Genomic DNA, 21,745 nt, shown 5'->3' with positions numbered 1-21,745 from the left:
TATACAATCTCAATATCAATCAAATACAACATCGTATGCTTAATCGTTTTAACACGATACATATGCAAATATAACGTTTGTAGTATGAACCATCAAAAATACAAACTTACGGCATTGCGTCTATGGTATTTCTTAGCAGATGGCAATAGATTCACATGACGGTCGCATGTGCCTAGTTTCTCCCGTATCCCGTCGTAAACAGGAAATTACCAACGTGATCCTCCGCAAAACCGGAAGTCACGTCACACATATCGCGAGATTATATAAACTTCTCAAATTAGCGATTTGTCCTAACAGAAAACATTTTAATATTCCTATAAACATAATTATAAACATTTTGGCTGAACACTTTGCATTAAACAAACTTAACTACGAATTTAGGAATAAATATGCACAAATTAAAGATTGCCCTAAAGGCAACACATTTAGTAATTAATTCCTCTAAACCATCAACATGTGTCTTAGATCCCACCCCGACTAGACTCCTCAAGGATGTCTTACCTTTGATCAGCACGTCCATATTAGATCAATCTATCTTTACAAATAGGCTATGTGCCACAGGCTTTTAAGGTTGCTGTAGTCAAGCCCATACTCAAAAACCCTACTCTGGACTCAGGGGTCTTGGCGAATTATAGACCAATACCCAATCTGCCCTTCATCTCAAAAATAAAAGGTAGTGTCTGAGCAATTGTACGACCAACTGCGTAGGAATAACTTGTATGAAGATTTCCATTCAGGATTTAGCATCACAGAAACAGCACTGGTAAAGGTCACTAATGATCTTCTATTAGCATCAGACAATGGTCTACTCTCTATACTCGTAATGCGAGTGCTGCATTCGACACTATAGATCACAACATTTTATTACACAGACTGGAACATGTCATTGGGATCAAAGGAACAGCACTAGAGTGGTTTAAATCGTATCTATCAGATAGATTTCAGTTTGTACATGTTAATGATGAATCTTCCATGCACAGCAAAGTTAGCTATAGAATCCCATAGGGATCTGTGCTTGGACCGATTCCTCTCACTTTATATATGTCCCTTCAAGCATGCTTAAAAGACATAAAGGCCTGGATGTCCTCCAATTTCCTTCTCCTAAATCCAGACAAGACAGAGGTTATACTGTTTGGGCCTAAAAATCTCAGAGACATTATGTCTAATCACGTTCTCACCCTTGACGACTTAGTATTGGCCTCAAGTAATACTGTAAGAAATCTCTAAGTTATCTTTGATCAGGATATCTCCTTCACTTCATACATTTAAGAAATCTCTAGAACTGCCTTTTTTCACCTGGGAAACATTGCTAAAATTAGGAGCATCCTGTCCCAAAGTGATGCTGAAAAACTAGTCCATGCATGTGTTACTTCCAGACTGGACTATTGTAATTCCTTATTAATAGGATGTCCCAATAACTCATTAAAAAGCCTCCAGTTAATCCAAAATGCTGCAGCCAGAGTTCTGACTGGATTTAGCAAGAGAGATCCTATTTCTCCTACGTTAGCTTCTCTCCATTGGCTCCCTGTAAAATCCAGAATTTAATTTAAAATTCTTCTCCTCACTTATAAATCCCTTAATAATCAGGCTCTTCCAAGCAGAACTCTATGTTCTCAGACTGCAGGTTTACTTGTGGTTCCTAGAGTTTCCAAATGTAGAATGTGAGGCAGAGCCTTTAGCTACCAAGCCCCTCTCCTGTGGAACCAGCTCCCAGTTCAGGTTCGGGAGGCAGACACCCTATCCACATTTAAGACTAGACTTAAAACTTTCCTTTTTTATAAAGCTTATAGTTAGAGATGGATCAGGTGACTCTGAACCATCTCTTAGTAATGCTGATATAGCTTAGTCTGCTGGGGGACCTCTACTGATAAACTGAGCTCCTCTCCTCTCTCCTTCTCCTGTATCAATGCAAATGCCACGATTGCATGTCATTAACTTTGTGTCTTCTCTCTCCTGTAGTTGTGTTTCCTCCTCACTGTCTCCCTCTCTCTGTACTTTTCTGCAGGTATCCTTGGCGTGGAGCTGTATATCTCCAGAATCCAGTTGACCTGCCCAATGTTCTTGCTGCTTGTTGTTGTCTTATTGCCTGCTGTTCTTTTCTCTCTTCTCTTTCCACTCACCCCAACCGGTCGAGGCAGATGGCTGCCCACTATGAGCCTGGTTCTGCTGGAGGTTTCTTCCTCTAAAGGGAGTTTTTTACTCTCCACTTTTGCCTAAAGCTTGCTCAAATGGGATTGTTGGGTTCTCTATAATTTTTTGTATAAATATTTTTTGTAAGGTCTTAAACCTTACACTGTAAAGTACCTTGAGATAACTTCTGTTGTAAATTGGCGCTATACAAATAAAACTGAATTGAATTGAATTGAATCTGCGCATCAAAATGGACAGATGTCAGACACCTTATCTGACTCCGTAAGATAAGAGTCTGTTGCATTCTCTCACAAGGGAAAATGATATGCTTCAAAATCACTTGTCTCACAAGTCTTACAGTTGAGAGAAACAAATGTGAAAGAATGCAAGAAACAAATGTGAAAGAATGCAAGAAATGTAAAAAGTATAACTCTCTGTACAATTTTCAGTTTCATTAAATAAAAGTTATTCTTTCTTAGTGGCTGTCATCTCCATAAAAGTGGAATGAGATGCCGTGTTTTCTGACAATTATTCCAAGAGGAAGTAGAGCCAGAACAAAGTGGCCCAACAATGGATCCTTGAGGCACCCCATATGTAAGATGTGATGAGAAGGAGCATGCAGTTCCAATATGAACACAAAAAATTTCTATGTTAAATTGGACCTAAACCAATTTTGTTTTTGTTAAAAACGCATGTTTTAAAAAAAAATCCATATACAACAGGTTTATACCAAAAAACTTTTTTTTCATGCCTAGGGAGGAATAAAAGGTAAAAGAGCTGGAGCTGTACATCTCCAGAGTGCAGTTACCGGCCCTACAGACCTTTCCAAGACAAACAAGAGAATTGGAAAATTAGGATACTGTCCTGATAAAGACTATAAAAACCAGAAATTCCTACCTACAAACATGAGGAAGCATGAAACTACCCAAGAGCGAACATTTTTGGATCCAAGATTCTAAAACAGCTGCACTGATGAAGATAAACTTTCAAACATGTCTGATATGGAAATTAGTATATTTGTATCCTGTCATTTCTTTAGATAAACACTCTGGCTTTTTAATATTTGCTTCCTTTTCTGTATGTCAACGGATACATCTTAATCTGTGAGTAGCTCAAGCAGAGAGAATCCTGACGTCGATCTACTTCCATCAGACAAAAAAAAAGCAAGGAGGTACTTAGGAAGCTTCTTCAAAACTCAGCCATGCCAGCAGCTCTGCAACTTGAATAAATCATAGCCTCTGAATTAAACAACTACTTGCTTTCTCTATCCATTGATAGTGAGGAAAAGGTGGAGACTCCATCAGATAAAGTTTTCAAAGAATGACCAGGGTTGCACAAAAGTATTGTTGTATTCCTTCACAGACAGTATTTAGTAATGGGGCAAATGTGGTTACATGTCACCGTTCATAAACCAGGAATGTGGACATGCTAGGTTTTCTTGCAAAATACCTTAAGAGAGCAATCTATTTTTGGAATTTGGATTTTATCCATTGTTGTGAATAGAGTTTAGGTTAGTTGATGTATTATTCATTTACATAATTATGTGATAGCAGAAAGCAACATAACAGCACAGATTTTGCAGTTGAAGTGATAGAAGTAAAAGTTTTTCCTAATGTTCTTTGGATGCTTCTGAAACTTTGTGTAATTGTATAACTTCCATCTGACTAAATCGTCCCCAGTTTTTCACTTTCTGCAAAAACACACTTTTGACTCTTTTGATTATTCCTTATACTTTACCAAAACATCTTCAAATTTGGAACATGCCCTTTTTGGACCACCCCCAAATTCAATGGTACTACCCATTTTGCAACCATTACTACTGTATAACTGTAATTGTGGACTTCAGAAATTCAGTGGCATAGCTCCTTAATACAGGCAAATAACGCAACAAACTAAGTTACATAATATTCTAGAGTAGTGCTCTATGTACACCGAAGATGGCGCAGATGGAGTGGATTTATATATACTTCAACCACCGTATTTAGTTTATACATTTAGAAGGCAAAGAAAAGAAAACAGCCATAGTTCATTTAGTATACTTTATTTAGTTTGGTTGCCAGTGCATTTAATTTCTATAAGTAGTGCCCACTTATTATCACAGTTATCGTCTGTAATGTCATACTTATGTTTGTTTAACAATTCTTGCCTGTGTTAATATATATTTTTTCAGTTACCAGTGCTGAGGTTGGCCAAAGTTAGTTGCTTCTGCTGCTGCTGGTCGTCTTCTCAGGCTGGGGCAAAGGATGCAGCCCTGAAAACAGACCTATTTTATACAGGAAGAGGCTCATTGGACTGTACCATAGTCTACCACCTTTGGATGGAGTTATTTTTTATTAATTGTTTAATGATATACAATTAAAAAGACTGACAGTGATGTTGTGCTGTTTGTTAGTAGCATTTGTTTGTTGTTACCCCCTGTGTGTCCATTGGTCTGATCAGCCATTATATGTGTTCCCTTGTGTGTTCATTTTTGGAGGTCAGTTGGTTTTTGTTAGTCAGTTTATGCAGTTGAAGTTAAGTTTGTCTAGTCAGTTTTGTCTGAGTTTGGTTTCTTTTGTTGATCAATGGACCATCTAAAATATGTTAAAAATAAATATGTGAATTTACACTTACTATCTAGGACACTTACTATCATGGAATGATAGTAAGTGTCCTTGAATACTGCATGACAGGACAAGAAAGCTCTGGGGTAATAAGTACGGCACAAAGAATCATTGGCTGCTCCCTAACCTCACTAGAAGCCATTTAAAAGTGATGGTGTCTGAGCAGAACAAGTAAAATCCTAATAGATGACTCACACCCTGGCAAGAGAATAGGAGCATAAAAAGCCAAACATTTTACACCTGGGTCGTTAGACTCCTAAACACTACATAACTATCGTATCATACAGACATGTACTTCTACAATACATTTGCAATATGCATGTGCGGACAGTGAAAATGAAATGACAGTGATTAGTCTATGAGACTATTTATATTTTATGCTGTACTATTTGGATTAAGAGCTCAGCAAATTTTTGTTGTATACATGATTTACAATGAAAGTAAAGGTAATTCAATTAAATTCTATTTTATTCTATGAGTTTCATGGAAACACTTGCCACTAGGGGACAGTATGGGTGGGTGGGGTGGGGGGTGGGGGGGCTTATGTTTTCATCTTTAGAAATCAAAAACTGTAATTTACACATGTGTGACGTCTCTTACACTTATATCATACCATGTGAAATGCTTAATATACTGAACTACTACAGTAGGCCACGCCACCTTGTGGCTAATCATGCAACGGCAAATGTTAAACTTACGGTTAAGCTTAGGCAATATAAACATAAATTGAATTGAATTGAATTTAGAATACTCTCTGTGGCCAGAACCAATGCAAATAGGGCGAACCTAATTCAGCTCAGAGGAGACACACATCATACCTGTGTCTATAGTGAGGGGGCTTCTCGCAGTGCGTCCTGTCCAATAAATGCCAAGGCTCAGCAGCAGACGAGGGGGCATAATTAAAGCACAAGTACATTTTTCAGTGAGTAAATGTAACAGATTTCTTTCTACCAATGTGTAGAAATTACAGCTATAAGTTAAATGAGAGAATACCCACTGCGATAAAAAAAAAAAAAAAGCAGCTGGCTGTAAACTAATGCATACAATTGTTCCCAAGTAAATGTTTCATAGTTTGCCAACTATCTGTCAGACCTGCTTAACCAAAACTAACTGCTAACTAACAAATTCTATAAACACATTTGCAGAAAACACATAAGCAGAACAACAAATACAAACACTACTACAAGAACTACTTACTTACAAAGTCCAGCAGGGCTGGGCCTTCCTCCTCTGCTTCTTTCTCATTATTTCATTCTATAAACGTGTAACAGAAAATTGATTGAAGCCTTTTACCCGTTACAAAGTTGTCACGTTTCCTCCTCCTTTTTCTCTCATTCCCGTATTTGGTCAGTTTCCTGGTTGTTCACCTTCTTGCCACATGACCTCCTGATTACTGATTGACAAATGTTTGTGACAAATGGTCCTTCTTATAAATCCAGAGAGTAAACTAGGTGCAGTCACATAGTCACAAACCAATCTGAGAGCAACACTTTCTCGCATTACCTTTGAACTGCCTTGCCTTGCAGCCTGCTTTTGCCTGACCCTCTGGTGCTGTGAGTTTCATATCCCCTGATCTGTTCTCTCCATGGTCCTCTCCCTGCTCACAGTACCGGACCTGAACCCTGAATGACCCATCTCTGCCTGATTCCCCTTCCCATCATCCACTTTGCCCTGGAATGCCATTATTTTATGATTCCAGCTTTACTTCGGGTTTTTATTTTGAAATTCACTTCCACCCTAGCTCACCAATCTGTCTGATTGGTAACACCGGCTTCCGTCTCCCTCTGATATAAGCTGCACTTTTAACACTCACCATTGCCATCTTCTCTCTCATTACTGGCAGCCATTTTGTGACCCTGCCTTACCCCTACTTCACTCCCCCAATACGGTTTCCACCAACTTCTACTGACACTTGAACAAACTCATAAACCAGTCAAGACCAGTAAGAGCAGTGAGCTAACTTTAAGTAAGATCATTCCTGTTACTATTGGTAAAGGTAACATTTGGTTTTGGTTTAATTCAGTGAGTCGCACGTCACACTGAAGGTATAGTGTGTATGTACACACATACACACACACACATACCTGTAGTGAAGATTTATCGCAATGAATAAGTATGAGGGTTAGAGATAGGTAGAGCAGAGGACATTTACATGATTTTGGTGTTTTCTCCATGCCGGCATGTTTGTATTAAATTGAGATGGTTCATCACACTGAGTCCTTCCTTGAAGTCTAAGATTTCACAACATTTAGAGGAAAAGGAAACATTTCTACGACAGGCCCAAAAGTGTGTTTGTCAGACTGAAAAATCAGGCCTGTGATTAAAATCAATTGCATATAGTTCCAAAACTGTATTATTAGAAAGACAATTAAATTTTTTGTTTTAATTATTTTAAATAAGTTAACACATGGTGAATAATACGCATTTTGGACACATTATTTAATTTTTGTTTTTGCACTACTATTTTGTACACTATTTTGCTCATTTCAAAAATGTAGTCACACCCATAGTAGATGTTGTCCTGCAATTTTGCCAAGTCTAGCCAATGTCATAATAAAAACAAACTATTTTTGCACCATTAATGAATGGTGAAAAAATAGTGTGCATAAACTTAGCAGGATGTTAAGAGTAACATGAGTTGGTTTAGACTGGTAGGAAAGACAAGTTCATGACTTTAGCCACTAAAATTGCAGAAACAACTGGGTTTGTTTCTGCACATTTCCTACTGTCAATATTGACAACTGACTGCATCAAAATAGCTACCGTGTAATGTAAAACTAAGCAGGCAAAACAGAAAAATGACAATAGAGCAGTACAGTATATTGTTACACACATTTTGCTCACTGTCAAGGACACAAGCAGAACTGTTCTGTAACAGAACGGTACTCACAGGCCACCAGGTCATTGAACGGCCTGCCAAAAAATACCCCCCTACAGTGCTGCGATTGGCTCGAACTGATGACTGAAAAAGATTGAGATTTGATTAGACCAGCAGTAAACTTAAAACAACACTAAAATCCACACTTGAATAGATCAACTAAGTCTTATTCTAGTGACTTGGACTGATGTTGAACCAGAAATGATAAGCTGGAGATAGTCATCTCAGTATTTATGCTTGGGCACTTTTCGCATCAATGGAAATCATAGTCAGAGTGACAACAGCAAACATGTATTTTGAATAAGGAAAGGACAAGAACCAAAAGAGACAAGCACTTGTCAGGTACCCTAGATTAAGAGACGACGTATTTATTTAAAACTTTATTATATTTGATGAACATGGCACTTTTAAGCCCAAGTTGACTCTATGTTGTGTATTGTTCAATACATTACAAATTAGTGTGTAAAAAATAATGTTCTTTGAGTTTAGTGTGTATGCGCAAAATGAGTTAACAACTTCTTACCCAGATTCCAACCACCATGACAAAGATAAAGTAGATGACAACCACAGTAATGTCAGCAGTCTCCAGACTTATCCCTGTACTCCGTGGAGCTTCAGTGGTGAACCAAGAGGAGCTGCTGTCTGTATCTTTAGTACAGAAGAAGAATTTCAATATAATAGCATAATATGATAGCATCTCTTTCACTGACCCCAAAAATACAAAAACAAAACAAATCACAGCAACCTTTAGACCAAATAACCCATCCATCCATCCATTCTCATCCGCTTATCCGGGGCCGGGTCGCGGGGGGAGCAGCTTAAGCAGAGATGCCCAGACTTCCCTCTCCCTAGACACCTCCTCCAGCTCTTCCGGGGGGACACCGAGGCGTTCCCAGGCCAGCCGAGAGACATAGTCCCTCCAACGTGTCCTGGGTCTTCCCCGGGGCCTCCTCCCGGTGGGACAGGACCGGAAAACCTCCCCTACGAGGCGTCCCGGGGGCATCCGAAACAGATGCCCAAGCCACCTCAACTGGCCCCTCTTGATGCAGAGGAGCAGCGGCTCTACTCCGAGCTCCTCCCGGGTGCTCCTCACCCTATCTCTAAGGGTGCGCCCAGCCACTCTGCGGAGGAAACTCATTTCGGCCGCTTGTATCCGCGACCTTGTCCTTTCGGTCATGACCCAAAACTCATGACCATAGGTGAGGGTAGGAACGTAGACTGACCGGTAAATCGAGAGCTTTGCCTTTCGGCTCAGCTCCTTTTTCACCACGACGGACCGGTACACCGACCGCATTACTGCTGCCGATGTACCAATCCGTCTGTCAATCTCACGCTCCCTATTTCCCTCACTCGTGAACAAGACCCCAAGATACTTAAACTCCTCCACTTGAGGGAGGATCTCCCCCCCAACCTGGAGGGTGCAAGCCACCTTTTTCCGGTTGAGAACCATGGCCTCGGCCTTGGAGGTGCTGATTCTCATCCCAGCCCCTTCACACTCGGCTGCAAACCGCCCCAGTGCCTGCTGGAGGTCCCGGTCCGATGAAGCCAACAGGACAACATCATCTGCAAAAAGCAGAGATGAAATCCCGTGATTCCCAAACCGGATTCCCTCCGACCCCTGGCTGCGCCTAGAAATCCTGTCCATAAAGGTAATGAACAGGATCGGTGACATAGGGCAGCCCTGTCGGAGTCCAGCATTGTTCCTCCTGGATCCGAGGTTCGACTAGGGGCCTAACTCTCCTCTCCAGCACTCTGGAATAGACTTTCCCAGGGAGGCTGAGGAGTGTGATCCCCCTATAGTTGTAACACACACTCCGGTCCCCCTTTATAAAAAGAGGAACCACCACCCCGGTCTGCCAGTCCAGAGGTACTGTCCCCGATCTCCACGCGATGCTGCAAAGGCGTGTCAACCAAGACAGCCCTACAACATCCAGAGACTTAAGGTACTCGGGGCGAATTTCATCCACCCCTGGTGCCTTGCCACCGAGGAGCTTACTGACTACATCGGTGACTTCGACCAGGGAAATGGACGAATGAACCTCCAAGTCCCCAGCCTCTGCTTCCTCAACAGAAGGCGTGACGACGGGGTTGAGGAGATCCTCAAAGTATTCCTTCCACAGTCCTACAACGTCCCCAGTCGAAGTCAGCAACTCCCCACCTCCACTGTAAACAGTGTTGGCAGGAAACTGCTTTCCCCTTCTGAGGCGCCGGACGGTTTGCCAGAATTTCCTTGAGGCAGACCGATAGTCCTCCTCCATGGCCTCGCCCAACTTTTCCCAGGTCCGAGTTTTTGCCTCTGCGACCGCGCTGGCTGCGGCACGTTTGGCCTGCCGATACCCATCAGCTGCATCAGGAGTCCCACAGGCCAACCAGGCCTGATAAGACTCCTTCTTCAGCTTGACAGCTTCCCTTACTTCCGCTGTCCACCACCGGGTTCGGGGATTGCCGCCACGACAGGCACCAGAGACCACCAATCGCGCCCCTCCAGGTATCACTGTCATTGCCCACGTGGGCGTTGAAATCCCCCAGTAGGACGACCGAGTCCCCAGTCGGAGCACCTTCCAGTACCCCTTCCAGAGACCCTATGAAAGCTGGGTACTCTACACCGCTATTTGGCCCGTAGGCACAAACAACGGTGAGAGACCTATCCCCTACCCGAAGGCGCAGGGAAACAACTCTCTCGTCCACCGGGGAAAACTCCAACACATGGCAGCTGAGCTGGGGGGATATAATCAAGCCCACCCCTGCCCGCCGCCTCTCACCATGGGCAACTCCAGAGTAGAAGAGAGTCCAACCTCTCTCAAGGAGTTGTGTTCCAGAGCCCAGACTGTGTGTGGAAGTGAGCCCGACTATCTCTAGCCAATACCGCTCAACCTCCAGCACAAGTTCAGGCTCCTTTCCACCCAGTGAGGTGACATTCCATGTCCCAACTGCCAGATTCTTTGTCCAGGGATTGGGTTGTCGAGGCACCTCCAGACGGCTGCCACCCAATCCACACTGCACCGACCAAATAACAATTTGCCAAAATTAATGTTAAAAAAGCCTGTACAGTTCTAGAACAACATCCTATGCACAGTGTCTACAGATCCTATAAATAGATGAGACAAAAATCCTTGTATACCAAAATTTTAGACTGATAAGAATCTGGAGAAGGGAAAAGAATTGATAGAACCTCTTCATCTATGACTGAAGTGAATTATACACACAAATGATAGAGAGATGTGTGCTTTTTCTTGAACCCATATTCACAATGGACTATGTACTTATATTGTCTTCTTGTCTTTTGTTCATGAGACAAAGGCTCCATTCCGCTCTGTAACTGAGAGTATATTAGTTTGTGACAAAATTACTATCTTGCTGTTATGCTCTGCAGACTGTTCGGACGGTCTGTAGGACTGCCTTAGCCTTTATTAGGAAAATAAAACTCATAAAGTTGGTCCATGAGTTTTTATTTCACTCCTCACCACAAATAATATTGTAATATATGTCATTTCCATAACTGGATTATAATATATACAGGACTATACACCTTAGATGCCTATTTGTATCCACAGCCATTAGATTGTACAGGAATTGTGTGCCTGTTATTGGAGTTGTGCACTTTAGTAATAACAAGTAACAAGTAGCCCCCTACCTGATACACCCCCAATAATGTGTCTGTAAATTAAAAAAAAAAACTGTGTAGGTTGTCTTCCATTGGCCTAAATAAAAATGTGTGCCTCAAGCGTGGTTAAATACTTAATAACCATCTTGAGTTACGTATAACCAACTTAGACCTGACGTCTCAGCACAAAGTTTGCACAGATGTCCAAACATTTCAACAGGACAGGAACTTCTGAATGGTCGGTAAACAAGCTTATGTAACTCTATTTTGGGATATGGCTAACTGTAACAGAACAATTTTGATCACCTATTTACTTCAAACTAGTTGGTTACTAATACCACCATGAGCAGGTTACATTATTTTAACTGGTAATATTTGTCAATCATGATTGTAAACATAATTCAGCTTGCTTACTGTAATATAAGGCAAAAGGTTTTCATTAGCAACTTTATGCAGTGACATTAAGGATAAAAACAAGACCAGCTGGGGCAACAACCCAAACCAGCTGAGCAGCATCACTTTGCAAGGTTCCTCACTCTTTTCTATTTCCAGGTCTCTGCGTCAGCTGGTTCACCTCTCACAGGTGATCAGTAACTTTGTATTTATGGACTGGTTTGTCAGCTATTAGTTTCCTAGTTTCTTCCTTGACTTTTTTCAACCCTTTTACCTGTTTATCTACTCCCCTGACCACGAGCCTTATTTCCCATGGTATGTTAAATTAGTTTGAGATCTTGTTTGGTATTTTAATAATCTTGTTAGCATTAGTATTGTTTCTTGTTTGTTTATTTTGTTCGGGTAATTGTTAGCTCTGTGTTGTGCAGTTTTTCATTTTTTGTTGCTTTTCCAATTAGTAGCTTCCAGCCTTTGCACCAATTTTGTTTTTCTCTAATTTCTACTCTTCTCTCTCCTTGCAGAACAAAATAAAAATACATATATCAAATGTGGACTGTTGAATATCAGATCTCTCTCATCTAAATCCCTGTTAGTAAATGATTTGAGGAGAGACTATCAAATAGATTTATTTTGTTTTACTGAAACATGGCTGCAGTAGGAATAATATGTCAGTAAAAATGGGTTAACACCTCATGTCGTTAATCATCTAAGTTCCTAACGGCACAGGTCGGAGTAGCAGCAATCTTCCACTCAAGCTTATAAATCTTAGACATAAACGTAGTTTTAATTCATTTAAGAGAGTTACTCTTAGCCTCTTTTATCCAAGTAGGACAATTAGTCTGTAAAATCTGTATATGAAAGTTATATTGTTGTTGTTTAGAAGTCTGACGGCCCAGGGATTAAAAACTGCTTTCAGCCTATTTGCCCGGCCCTTATGCTTCTATATCTCTTGCCCAAGAGCAGTAGAGTTAAAAGACACTGGCCAGGGTATGAATCATGTCTTAGGATTTTCCTGGTTCTTCTCAGACACCCAGACTTTGCAATGTCTTCTAGTAAGGTTAGGTAGGGAGCAGCTGGTGATTCTTTGTGCTGTACTTTTTACCCTCTGCAGAGCTTTCCTGTCCACGGTTATGTTCCTCTGCAGCGACACAGTCCCACTTACAACAAACTGTGGTGAGCTGTGACAGCTGGCAGAAAAAAGGCAGTCATGCGAGCTGTGGCTCAAGAGGTAGAGCAGTTGTCTGCCTCACATGCCAAAGTGTCCTTGGGCAAGATACTGAACCCCAAGTTGCCCCTGGTAAGTCAGATCAGCTGCATAGCAGCTCTGCCGTCGGAGTGTGTGTATGTGTGCTTGTATGTGTCAATGGGTGAATGAGACGCAGTGTGAAGCGCTTTGAGTACCAGCTACGATTACAACCTCCAGCTTGTATTATAGCTGTTATCATGACAAGCAGGCTGGCTACCCTCTGCTTCTCATGATTCTGGCTGATTGGTGTTTGTATTTTATATTTTACGTTTTAATTGTAATTTTACAAAATCTCATCTGTTAAGTATAACATGTTTATTTTTGTATTAAAAAAACATTGTGCTGTCCTTTTTGTAATTTTAGCTTCATTGTGTTGTTTTTGTGTATTACAGTTTTTGAGTTTAAAACACAGTACTGTAATACTGTAAATATAACACTGCGACTTTGTTCTTCTATATGCAATTTGTTTTTGCATTCCACCAATTTAAATTAATCTTGTTTAATAATATATATTAAAAGAAAAACCCTCTGTAATGGTAGAACCAAATATTATTCATCATTAATATTTCAAATAAGAACAACCCCAGGAATCTTTTCTGCTCTGTAGGTAGGCTGACATAGAGTCATGCCTCTGAGTCTCTGAATCCCCTTAATGAGTAGTAGTATTACTTACTTACTAATATAATTATAACTTTTAGATAAATAATTGATCAGGTCCTTCCTGTAACCAGCATGGATAGATTTGCATATACAACAGCTGTTATCTTGTACTCACACTGCTTCTTCTCCATAGTTAATGCTGAGTTAGTTTAAATAATTAATTCATCAAAACAATCAGCCTGTCTCTTAGACCCCATCCCAAAAAGACTCTGCAAAGATGTTTTACCTTTGATTAACGCGTTCATATTATATCAGATAAATTTATCTTTACTAACAGGCTATGTACCACAGGCTTTTAATATTGCTGTAGTAAAAGCTTCCCAAAAAGCCTACTCGTTTCATCCAATTATAGACCAAGCTGCCCTTTACCTCTAAAATCCTTTAAGAATGAATTTCAATTTAATTTAATAAAAAAAAAAAAAATTTCAATATAAATATGTGACCACCTGTGCAGGAATAACATGTATGAAGATTTCTGGTCAAGGTTTTGGAGTACATTGTAGTACAGAAAAAGTACAATGTCACTCGGAACAATACTTGATACTGTTGCTCCTCTGAAAAAGAAGCAAGTGAGTCAGAGGAAGTTAACTCCATGGTACAATTCACAAATCCGTAGCTTAAAGCAGAAATCATGTAAGCTGGAAAGGAGGTGGTCCACCAATTTAGATTAATCTTGCCTAGCCTGGAAAGATAGATTAATAATGTATAAAAAAGCCCTCCGTAAAGCTATAACCTCATATTACTCCTCATTAATAGAGGCAAATAAGAACAACCTTAGGTTTCTTTTCAGCACTGTAGCCAGGCTGACAAAGAGTCATAGCTTCTTTGGTTGTGTAAAGCTGCTTTGTGACAATGTCAATTGTAAAAAGCGCTCTACAAATAAAATTGAATTGAATTGAATTGAATAGCTCTGTTGAGCTCTCAACTCTCAGCAGCAATGATTTTATGAATTTCTTTAAATGGTAAATGGTCTGCACTTATATAGCGCTTTTCTAGCTAGCTGGTACTCAAAGCGCTTTACACTGCATCTCATTCACCCATTCACACGCGCAAGCACACACCGATGGCAGAGCTGGCAGCTGATCTGACTCACCGTGGGCAAGTTAGGGTTCAGTATCTTGCCCAAGGACACTTTGGCATGTGACGTGGCAGCCGGGAATCGAACCACCACATTTTTCTTGAGAAAAAATTGATCAGATCCTCCTTGCATACAGCATGGACTGTACAACAACTTTTGATTCATCTGCAAGACCACGCTCGTACTTAGACTGCTTCCTCCTCGTAGATCATTCTGAATTAATTTCAGTAATTAATTCCTCTAAACCAGGGGTGTCAAACTCAATTGCACAGGGGGCCAAAATCCAAAACACACTTTAGGTCGCGGGCCGAACAGGATAAACATTTATTGAGCACACTAAAACTTTTAAAACTTAACTTTTTTTAACATAAACCTTAAATAACTTATAATATTTTGCTCTCTACAGAAATATATCCTCTCTAAATAATATATTATATATTAAGTTAGAAATAAAGTAAACATTAAAAGAACAAACATTCAAATTTCTTTAATCTTATGTCATTTTATATAAAAAAATAAACTTAAATTTTAAATATCCCAAAAGATTTTGCTCTCCATAAAAATATATCCTGTCAAAATTATACAAATTCAAAATGTGAACATGCTGCATAACAAAACCTGGAAATATAAATAAAATTAGTGCTTTTCAGCAATAACAAATCAAATCATTCAGTCTTTGCTCTTATGTCATTTTATCAGAGCTACATCTTTTTTTGTCAACAAATTCGTTTATATTTGGTGTGAGGTTCTGTGTTGTGGAGATTCTCAGGATGGACTGCAGGTTTTCACCAGTGAGAGGACTCCTGTGTGCTGTTTTGTTAGTCTTCATCACTGAGAAGAGCTTCTCACTAAGATTTGTGCTACCAAACATAAACAAGGTTCGAGCCGCATGTGGACGGAGCTGGGACATTTCTGCGGGAATGGAGTGAATAAACTGTCCTGCGGGTCCTGCAGTCTCCTACTTTACCTTCAGTCATTACACTGCAGCTCAATCAGCTCCATCTGAATCTTCACAGGTGCAGTTTCCACATAGACGGCAAATGGGTTGCGAAGCAACTCAAAATTCTTTTCTTGTTCGTCAAAGTCACCAAAGCTCCGTGAGAGCTCAGTTTATCAGCAAAGTGCGTATTTGCGAACCGTTGTAACGATATGGTTCAACATTACTTGGCATCCTGAGGACTAGCTTCGCAATAACTTGCAGCATCATAAGCTAAACTTGATTACCGCGGAATGTGTTCGGCAAGGCAGCTGAAGCGCTGCATTATGGGATTTGTAGTATTAGCGATGAATGAATGCGCTGTATAATACCGGCGGGCTAGCTCTAGTAGTCATTTGGTATAGCCTCGCAGGCCAGAGTTTGACACCTATGCTCTAAACCATCAACATGTCTCTTAGATCCCATCCTGACTCGACTCCTCAAGGATGTCTTACCTTTGATCAGCACGTCCATACTAGATCAGATCAATCTATCTTTACAAATAGGCTACGTACCACAGGCTTTTAAGGTTGCTGTAGTCAAGCCCGTACTCAAAAAGCCTACTCTGGACTCAGGGGTCTTAGCGAATTATAGACCAATATCCAATCTGCCCTTTATCTCTAAAATTCTTGAAAAGGTAGTGTCTAAGCAATTATATGACCACCTGCGTAGCAATAACTTGTATGAAGATTTCCAGTCAGGATTTAGAGTACATCATAGTACAGAAGCAGCACTGGTAAAGGTTACTAATGATCTTCTATTAGCATCAGACAATGGTCTTCTCTCTATACTCGTCTTGTTAGATTTTAGTGCTGCATTCGACACTATAGATCACAACATTTTATTGATTCTTTTCACTTAATATATGTCCCCCTTAGGCAATATTATTAGGAAACACTCTATAAATTTCCATTGTTATGCAGATGATACCCAGCTATAATTATCTATGAAACCAGGAGAAACTGATCAATTAGTCAAACTTCAAGCATGCTTAAAAGACATAAAGGCCTGGATGTCCTCCAATTTCCTTCTTCTAAATCCAGATAATACAGAGGTTATACTGTTTGGGACTAAAAATCTCAGAGACACTATGTCTAATCACGTTCTCACCCTTGATGACTTAGTATTAGCCTCAAGTAATACTGTAAGAAATCTCTGAGTTATCTTGGATCAGGATATCTCCTTCACTTCATACATCAAAGATATCTCTAGAACTGCCTTTTTTCACCTGAGAAACATTATTAAAATTAGGAGCATCCCGTCCCAAAGTGATGCTGAAAAACTAGTCCATGCATTTGTTACTTCCAGACTGGACTATTGTAATTCCTTATTAATAGGATGTCCCAATAACACATTAAAAAGCCTCCAGTTAATCCAAAATGCTGCAGCCAGAGTTCTGAATGGAATTAGCAAGAGAGATCATCAAAATTCTTCTCCTCACTTATAAATCCCTTAATAATCAGGTTCCATCGTATCTTAAAGACCTTATAGTTCCATATCTCCCAAACAGAACTCTATGTTCTCAGACTGCAGGTTTACTTGTGGTTCCTTGAGTTTCCAAATGTAGAACGGGGGGCAGAGCCTTTAGCTGCCAAGCCCCTCTCCTGTGGAACCAGCTCCCAGTTCAGGTTCGGGAGGCAGACACCCTCTCTACATTTAAGACTAGACTTAAAACTTTCCTTAAGTTCCTTAAGTCTTAAACCTTACACTGTAAAGTGCCTTGAGATGACTTCTGTTGTAAATTGGCGCTATACAAATAAAACTGAATTGAATTGAAGTCTAACTGACTTGACTGACAAGCTATAGTTTTATGGTATGCCAAATTTAGATTTATAGGCAGCTTTAGCCAACATGTTAAACAAGAGAACATGGAAAGCAGAGATGGAACTTATGGTTCCATAGTATGGTCTATCAGAGCAGGTCATTCTAACAGAATTAAGTCTGGGACAATGGTTGTGGGGTGGCTGTGGCTCAATAGGTAGAGCAGTTGACTGTCAATCACAGGATTGGTTCAATTCCCGGTTGCCACGTCACATGCCAAAGTTTCCTTGGGCAACATGCTGAACCCTAAGTTGCCCCTGGTGAGTCAGGTCAGTTGCATAGCAGCTCTGCCATCGCTGTGTGAGTGTGCTTGTGCGTGTGAATGGGTGAATGAGACGCAGTGTAAAGCGCTTTAAGTACCAGCTAGGTAGAAAAGCGCTATATAAGTGCAGACCATCTACCATTTACTTGATGCTAAACTGTGATAAAAAAAAATTAAACTTTAGCTTTTTCATATTTCTATATGTACGCTTAAACAAAATGTTTTTATTATTTATTACACTTCACAGTTAACTTTGAAACTCTTATTTTCTTCTTGCAGGGACAGGAATGTTGCCCTCTATAACCTTGCTGTTACCCACTAGAGAAATGCTTCTGAAGAAATTTCTGGACATGCAGCTTCCTCCTTCCTTAGACCAGTTTCATCTGCATCAAAGGCAATGGGGACTGAAAAGAAAAGCATTTTAAGACTGGGATGACAAAACAATTGTGCTATCACATATAAAAAAATAGCTAGACAGCACTTGTTTTTTTACCTCAGAAATATTGCCAAGATAAGGAATATTTTGTCCCTAAATGATGCAGAAAAATTAGTCCATGCTTTCATCACCTCTAGGTTGGACTTCTGTAATCCTGTCTGGCTGTTCAACCAGGTGCTTAAACAAGCTTCAGTTCAGAATGCAGAGTCCTCACTACAACCCGAAGATACTAACACATGTCCAGAAGCATTTCTCCAGTGGGGTGGCTGTGGCTCAATAGGTGAAGCAGGGTAGGCAGATAGGGTCCTCTCAGGTTGGTTAGCGCAGAAATGAGCACGAGAAGGATTTGAATAAGAACAAATCTATGGGTTTTGAGAGAATGCAACAAAATCTGAACACTAAATTATTAAAGTCTGCACTCAAATGGAAAAAATACGTGATAAAAAAAAACCGATGTCATCCCATTATGCCAAACTAGACAGTTTGTCTATTCTTGGCCTTGGTTAACTGGCTATACCTATTTAATGTAAACAAAGTGGGAAGAGCATTCATAAAGTTTATTAATTAACCAACTCAAACTGTAAATATGGGAAATATTATACATGTTATGATTAAATAAGGTGATGTGTAATTTGATATGAATGTCATTTTTCTTCAACTATTATATTATAGATTATAGAGACACTCAGGCCTCTTTAATTATTTATAGATGCTGCACAGTGTTAACGTCTTCTTTAACCTTCTATAGGCACTCTTTGGATTGATGCCTGTCTCACCAGCTCCTTGAAATCACACTCTGACAACAGAGTAAAAGATCAGAAACTGATCTGACAGTTTAATATAGTTCTAATTTAATATTGTTCTAATTTTAAAACAAATCCTTTGAAGCAGGGCATATGTTCTCAACACATCTGAGTTCATCTTTCTTACTATTATCATTAAAACTAAACCCTTCTTGTGGCATCAGTGCCTTATTTGGGTCTGTAACAAATCATTACAGTCTCTTCCTGTCATCTCACAGGATGGGTCACATGAACATAAGCAACACTGTGAGCCATAAAGGGATGCATTACTTTAAAAGGAGAAACTCCTGGTGTTTAAATTTCGCAAAATAGCAAATCATTTTATAAGAAAGCAATATGGTTTAGAAGTAAAGAATGCTAGAAGGGTAACGCTTAGCTATAACATCACAAATGGTAAATGAGCAGCCAGGAATTGAACCGGCAATCCTGTGTTTGGCAAACAACTGCTCTACCTATTGAGCCACAGCCACCCCAAAACCATTGTCCCTGACTTAATTCTGTTAGGATGACCTTCTCTGATAGACTTTTCATTCTTAAATGGGTTACACATTGATAGCGTATATTACTAGTTAAATAAGGAAACTGATAGTGTTATAGTATATATGGACAAAACCCCTTCCTGCTAAAACAATTTAGATTCACTCTATAAACAAAGACAATAAATGCTCCACAGAAGGAGATGCCTTGGAATCAGACACCACTTTAACAACCTGCAGCAGTTCACACCAGACATCCCAAGAATATTGCTACACTGAAACAGTTTTGTGAAGAGGAGTGGTTCAAAATTACTCCAGATCATTGTGCAGGTCTGATCTGCAACTACAGGATTGGTTGAGGTTATTGTTGCCAAAGAAGGGTCAAGCTGTTATTAAGTCCAAAGGTTCACATACTTTTTCCACCCTGCACTGTGAATGTTTACATGTTATAAAAACATATAATGTTTGTGTAGTATTATTTTAAGCAGACTGTGTTTCTCTATTGTTGTGACTTAGATGAAGATCAGAGCACATTTTATGACAGATTAAGTTTTTCTTGCCACTGTATACACAGACTTAATTAATAGCCCAGTCTAGCTGCCTATCCACAATCAATACTTCAACTTTATTAAGTTAGGAATAATGGTAGAAGTCAATAGGAAAAAAGATATAATCTGCAAATAATTACCTCGTCCTTATTATACCTCTTGGCACATTGTAGTCAAAAACAATAAATATGTTGCCAATCTCAGTTAAGTCAGCTAAATCTGCTGTATTTATTTATTATGTGTTACAACGACGTATACTTCTTATAACACATATTTGTCTCAATAAGTTCCATCTCTGCTTTCCATGTTCTCTTGTTTAACATGTTGGCTAAAGCGGTCTATAAATCTAAATTTGGCATACCATAAAACTATAGCTTGTCAGCAATCATAAGTATAGCCTGCAATCAAAATACTAAGTTAAAGATGGTTCAGACCTGTAGTGAGACTGGTAGACATGTTGATTTAAATCTTCTAGATTGTGTTGAATTCTTGTACCGAGTCCTTCACTGATTTCAAGTCTTCGTCTGGCTGTATAACAGTTAGTTGGCCCAGTAAACCCGTGCAATCAACCTAAAGCTTAATCATTAATCACTTTGTTACTGATCAGTCAAACTCCACTGGTTAGCTGTAATCTATTGGCAAAAGCTGATACATGATGTGAAAAGGTGTTTTCCTTCTTCCTAATGTGTTTATTTTTTTGCATATTTGTGAAATGTAAATAAGTCACACCAACTGCATATTAACATTACACAATGATAATCCCAGAAAATGTATGATAATAAATGGTGATTTCTTTTATTAGGGAAAATGACCTGCCCCTATGTGAAGACTAATTGGGACTCCAGGAAACAACAACATCTAAAAGTATTCATGATGTACCAATAAGACAGTTGACCCTTTTCACTAACCCTAACCAGTTGAGACAGATGGCTGCGCACCCTGAGCCTGGTTCTGCTGAAGGTTTCTGATTAAGCGAGTTTTTACTCTACCTCTGCTACGGACTCAAGTGATGTTGTTGGGTTTTCTACCGTTTTCACCGTTTGCCCTATGGGATGCGTTTGGAGACTGGAGTTGGTCACACACTACTAGGAAGTTGGTCTTGGCCTCGGCGGACATCGGCAGCTGTTTCTCGGAGGTCTCGACTCAACGCTCGATCGTCCAGGAAGGGAACAAGTCTGCCTGCAATTAACTAACTGCACTCCACATTAACTTAAAGACATTAACTGTTATACTGGACTGCCAGCTGCCTACATAGCATGTAATGACCCATATGAGGATGGGTTCCCTGTTGAGTCTGGTTCCTCTCAAGGTTTCTTCCTGTTGCCTTCTCAGGGAGTTTTTCCTTGCCACCGTCGCCCTCGGCTTGCTCATCAGGGACAATCTGATTTCATGATTCATACACATTCACTGTTCATGTACTGTTCTTTGGTTGTGTAAAGATGCTTTGTGACAATGTCAATTGTAAAAAGCGCTCTACAAATAAAATTGAATTGAATTGAATTTTCTATGTAATTCTGTATACAGTTGTATTTTATATATTATTATTAAGGTCTTACACTTTACATTTACATTTAGTCATTTAGCAGACGCTTTTATCCAAAGCAACTTACAAGTGAGGAACAAGGCAAGCAAACAATATCTAAGTCAGGAAGAAATAACATCAAAGCAACGTGCTATCAAAAAATGTTTCTGTTTCAAGAGATGTGAGAGCAAAAGAGTAAAAAGTTTTTTTTAATTATTTTTTTAATTTAAATATAAGTGTTAACTTTACACTGTAAAAGGTTTTTGTTGTGATTTGGCACTGTATAAATAAAACAGAACTGAATAAAAA

The 21,745-nt window shown here is 39.6% G+C and overlaps 1 protein-coding gene across 2 annotated transcripts in view; it reads right to left on the bottom strand.

Moving 5' to 3' along the window:
• The window catches only part of slc5a9 (solute carrier family 5 member 9), a 54,128-nt gene extending 33,687 nt beyond the window's left edge, over positions 1-20,441 (bottom strand). Inside the window, exons 1-3 of one of the 2 annotated variants that reach the window (XM_026345105.1) lie at positions 20,349-20,441; positions 8,135-8,259; positions 7,624-7,695 (exon numbers count right to left, since the gene is read on the bottom strand). In XM_026345105.1, the coding sequence (XP_026200890.1) occupies positions 7,624-7,695; positions 8,135-8,259; positions 20,349-20,370 (219 nt within the window). In that variant the 5' untranslated portion in view covers positions 20,371-20,441. Of the gene's footprint in view, positions 1-5,551; positions 5,728-7,623; positions 7,696-8,134; positions 8,260-20,348 lie in introns of those variants that run through there. The other variant, XM_026345107.1, reaches the window with a different exon arrangement.
• Between the last annotated feature and the right edge of the window lie 1,304 nt (positions 20,442-21,745).

The sequence above is a fragment of the Anabas testudineus genome, chromosome 4 (assembly GCF_900324465.2).
Source record: "Anabas testudineus chromosome 4, fAnaTes1.2, whole genome shotgun sequence".
Classification (NCBI taxonomy): domain Eukaryota; kingdom Metazoa; phylum Chordata; class Actinopteri; order Anabantiformes; family Anabantidae; genus Anabas; species Anabas testudineus.
This window is presented reverse-complemented; position numbering and strand designations above follow the sequence as displayed.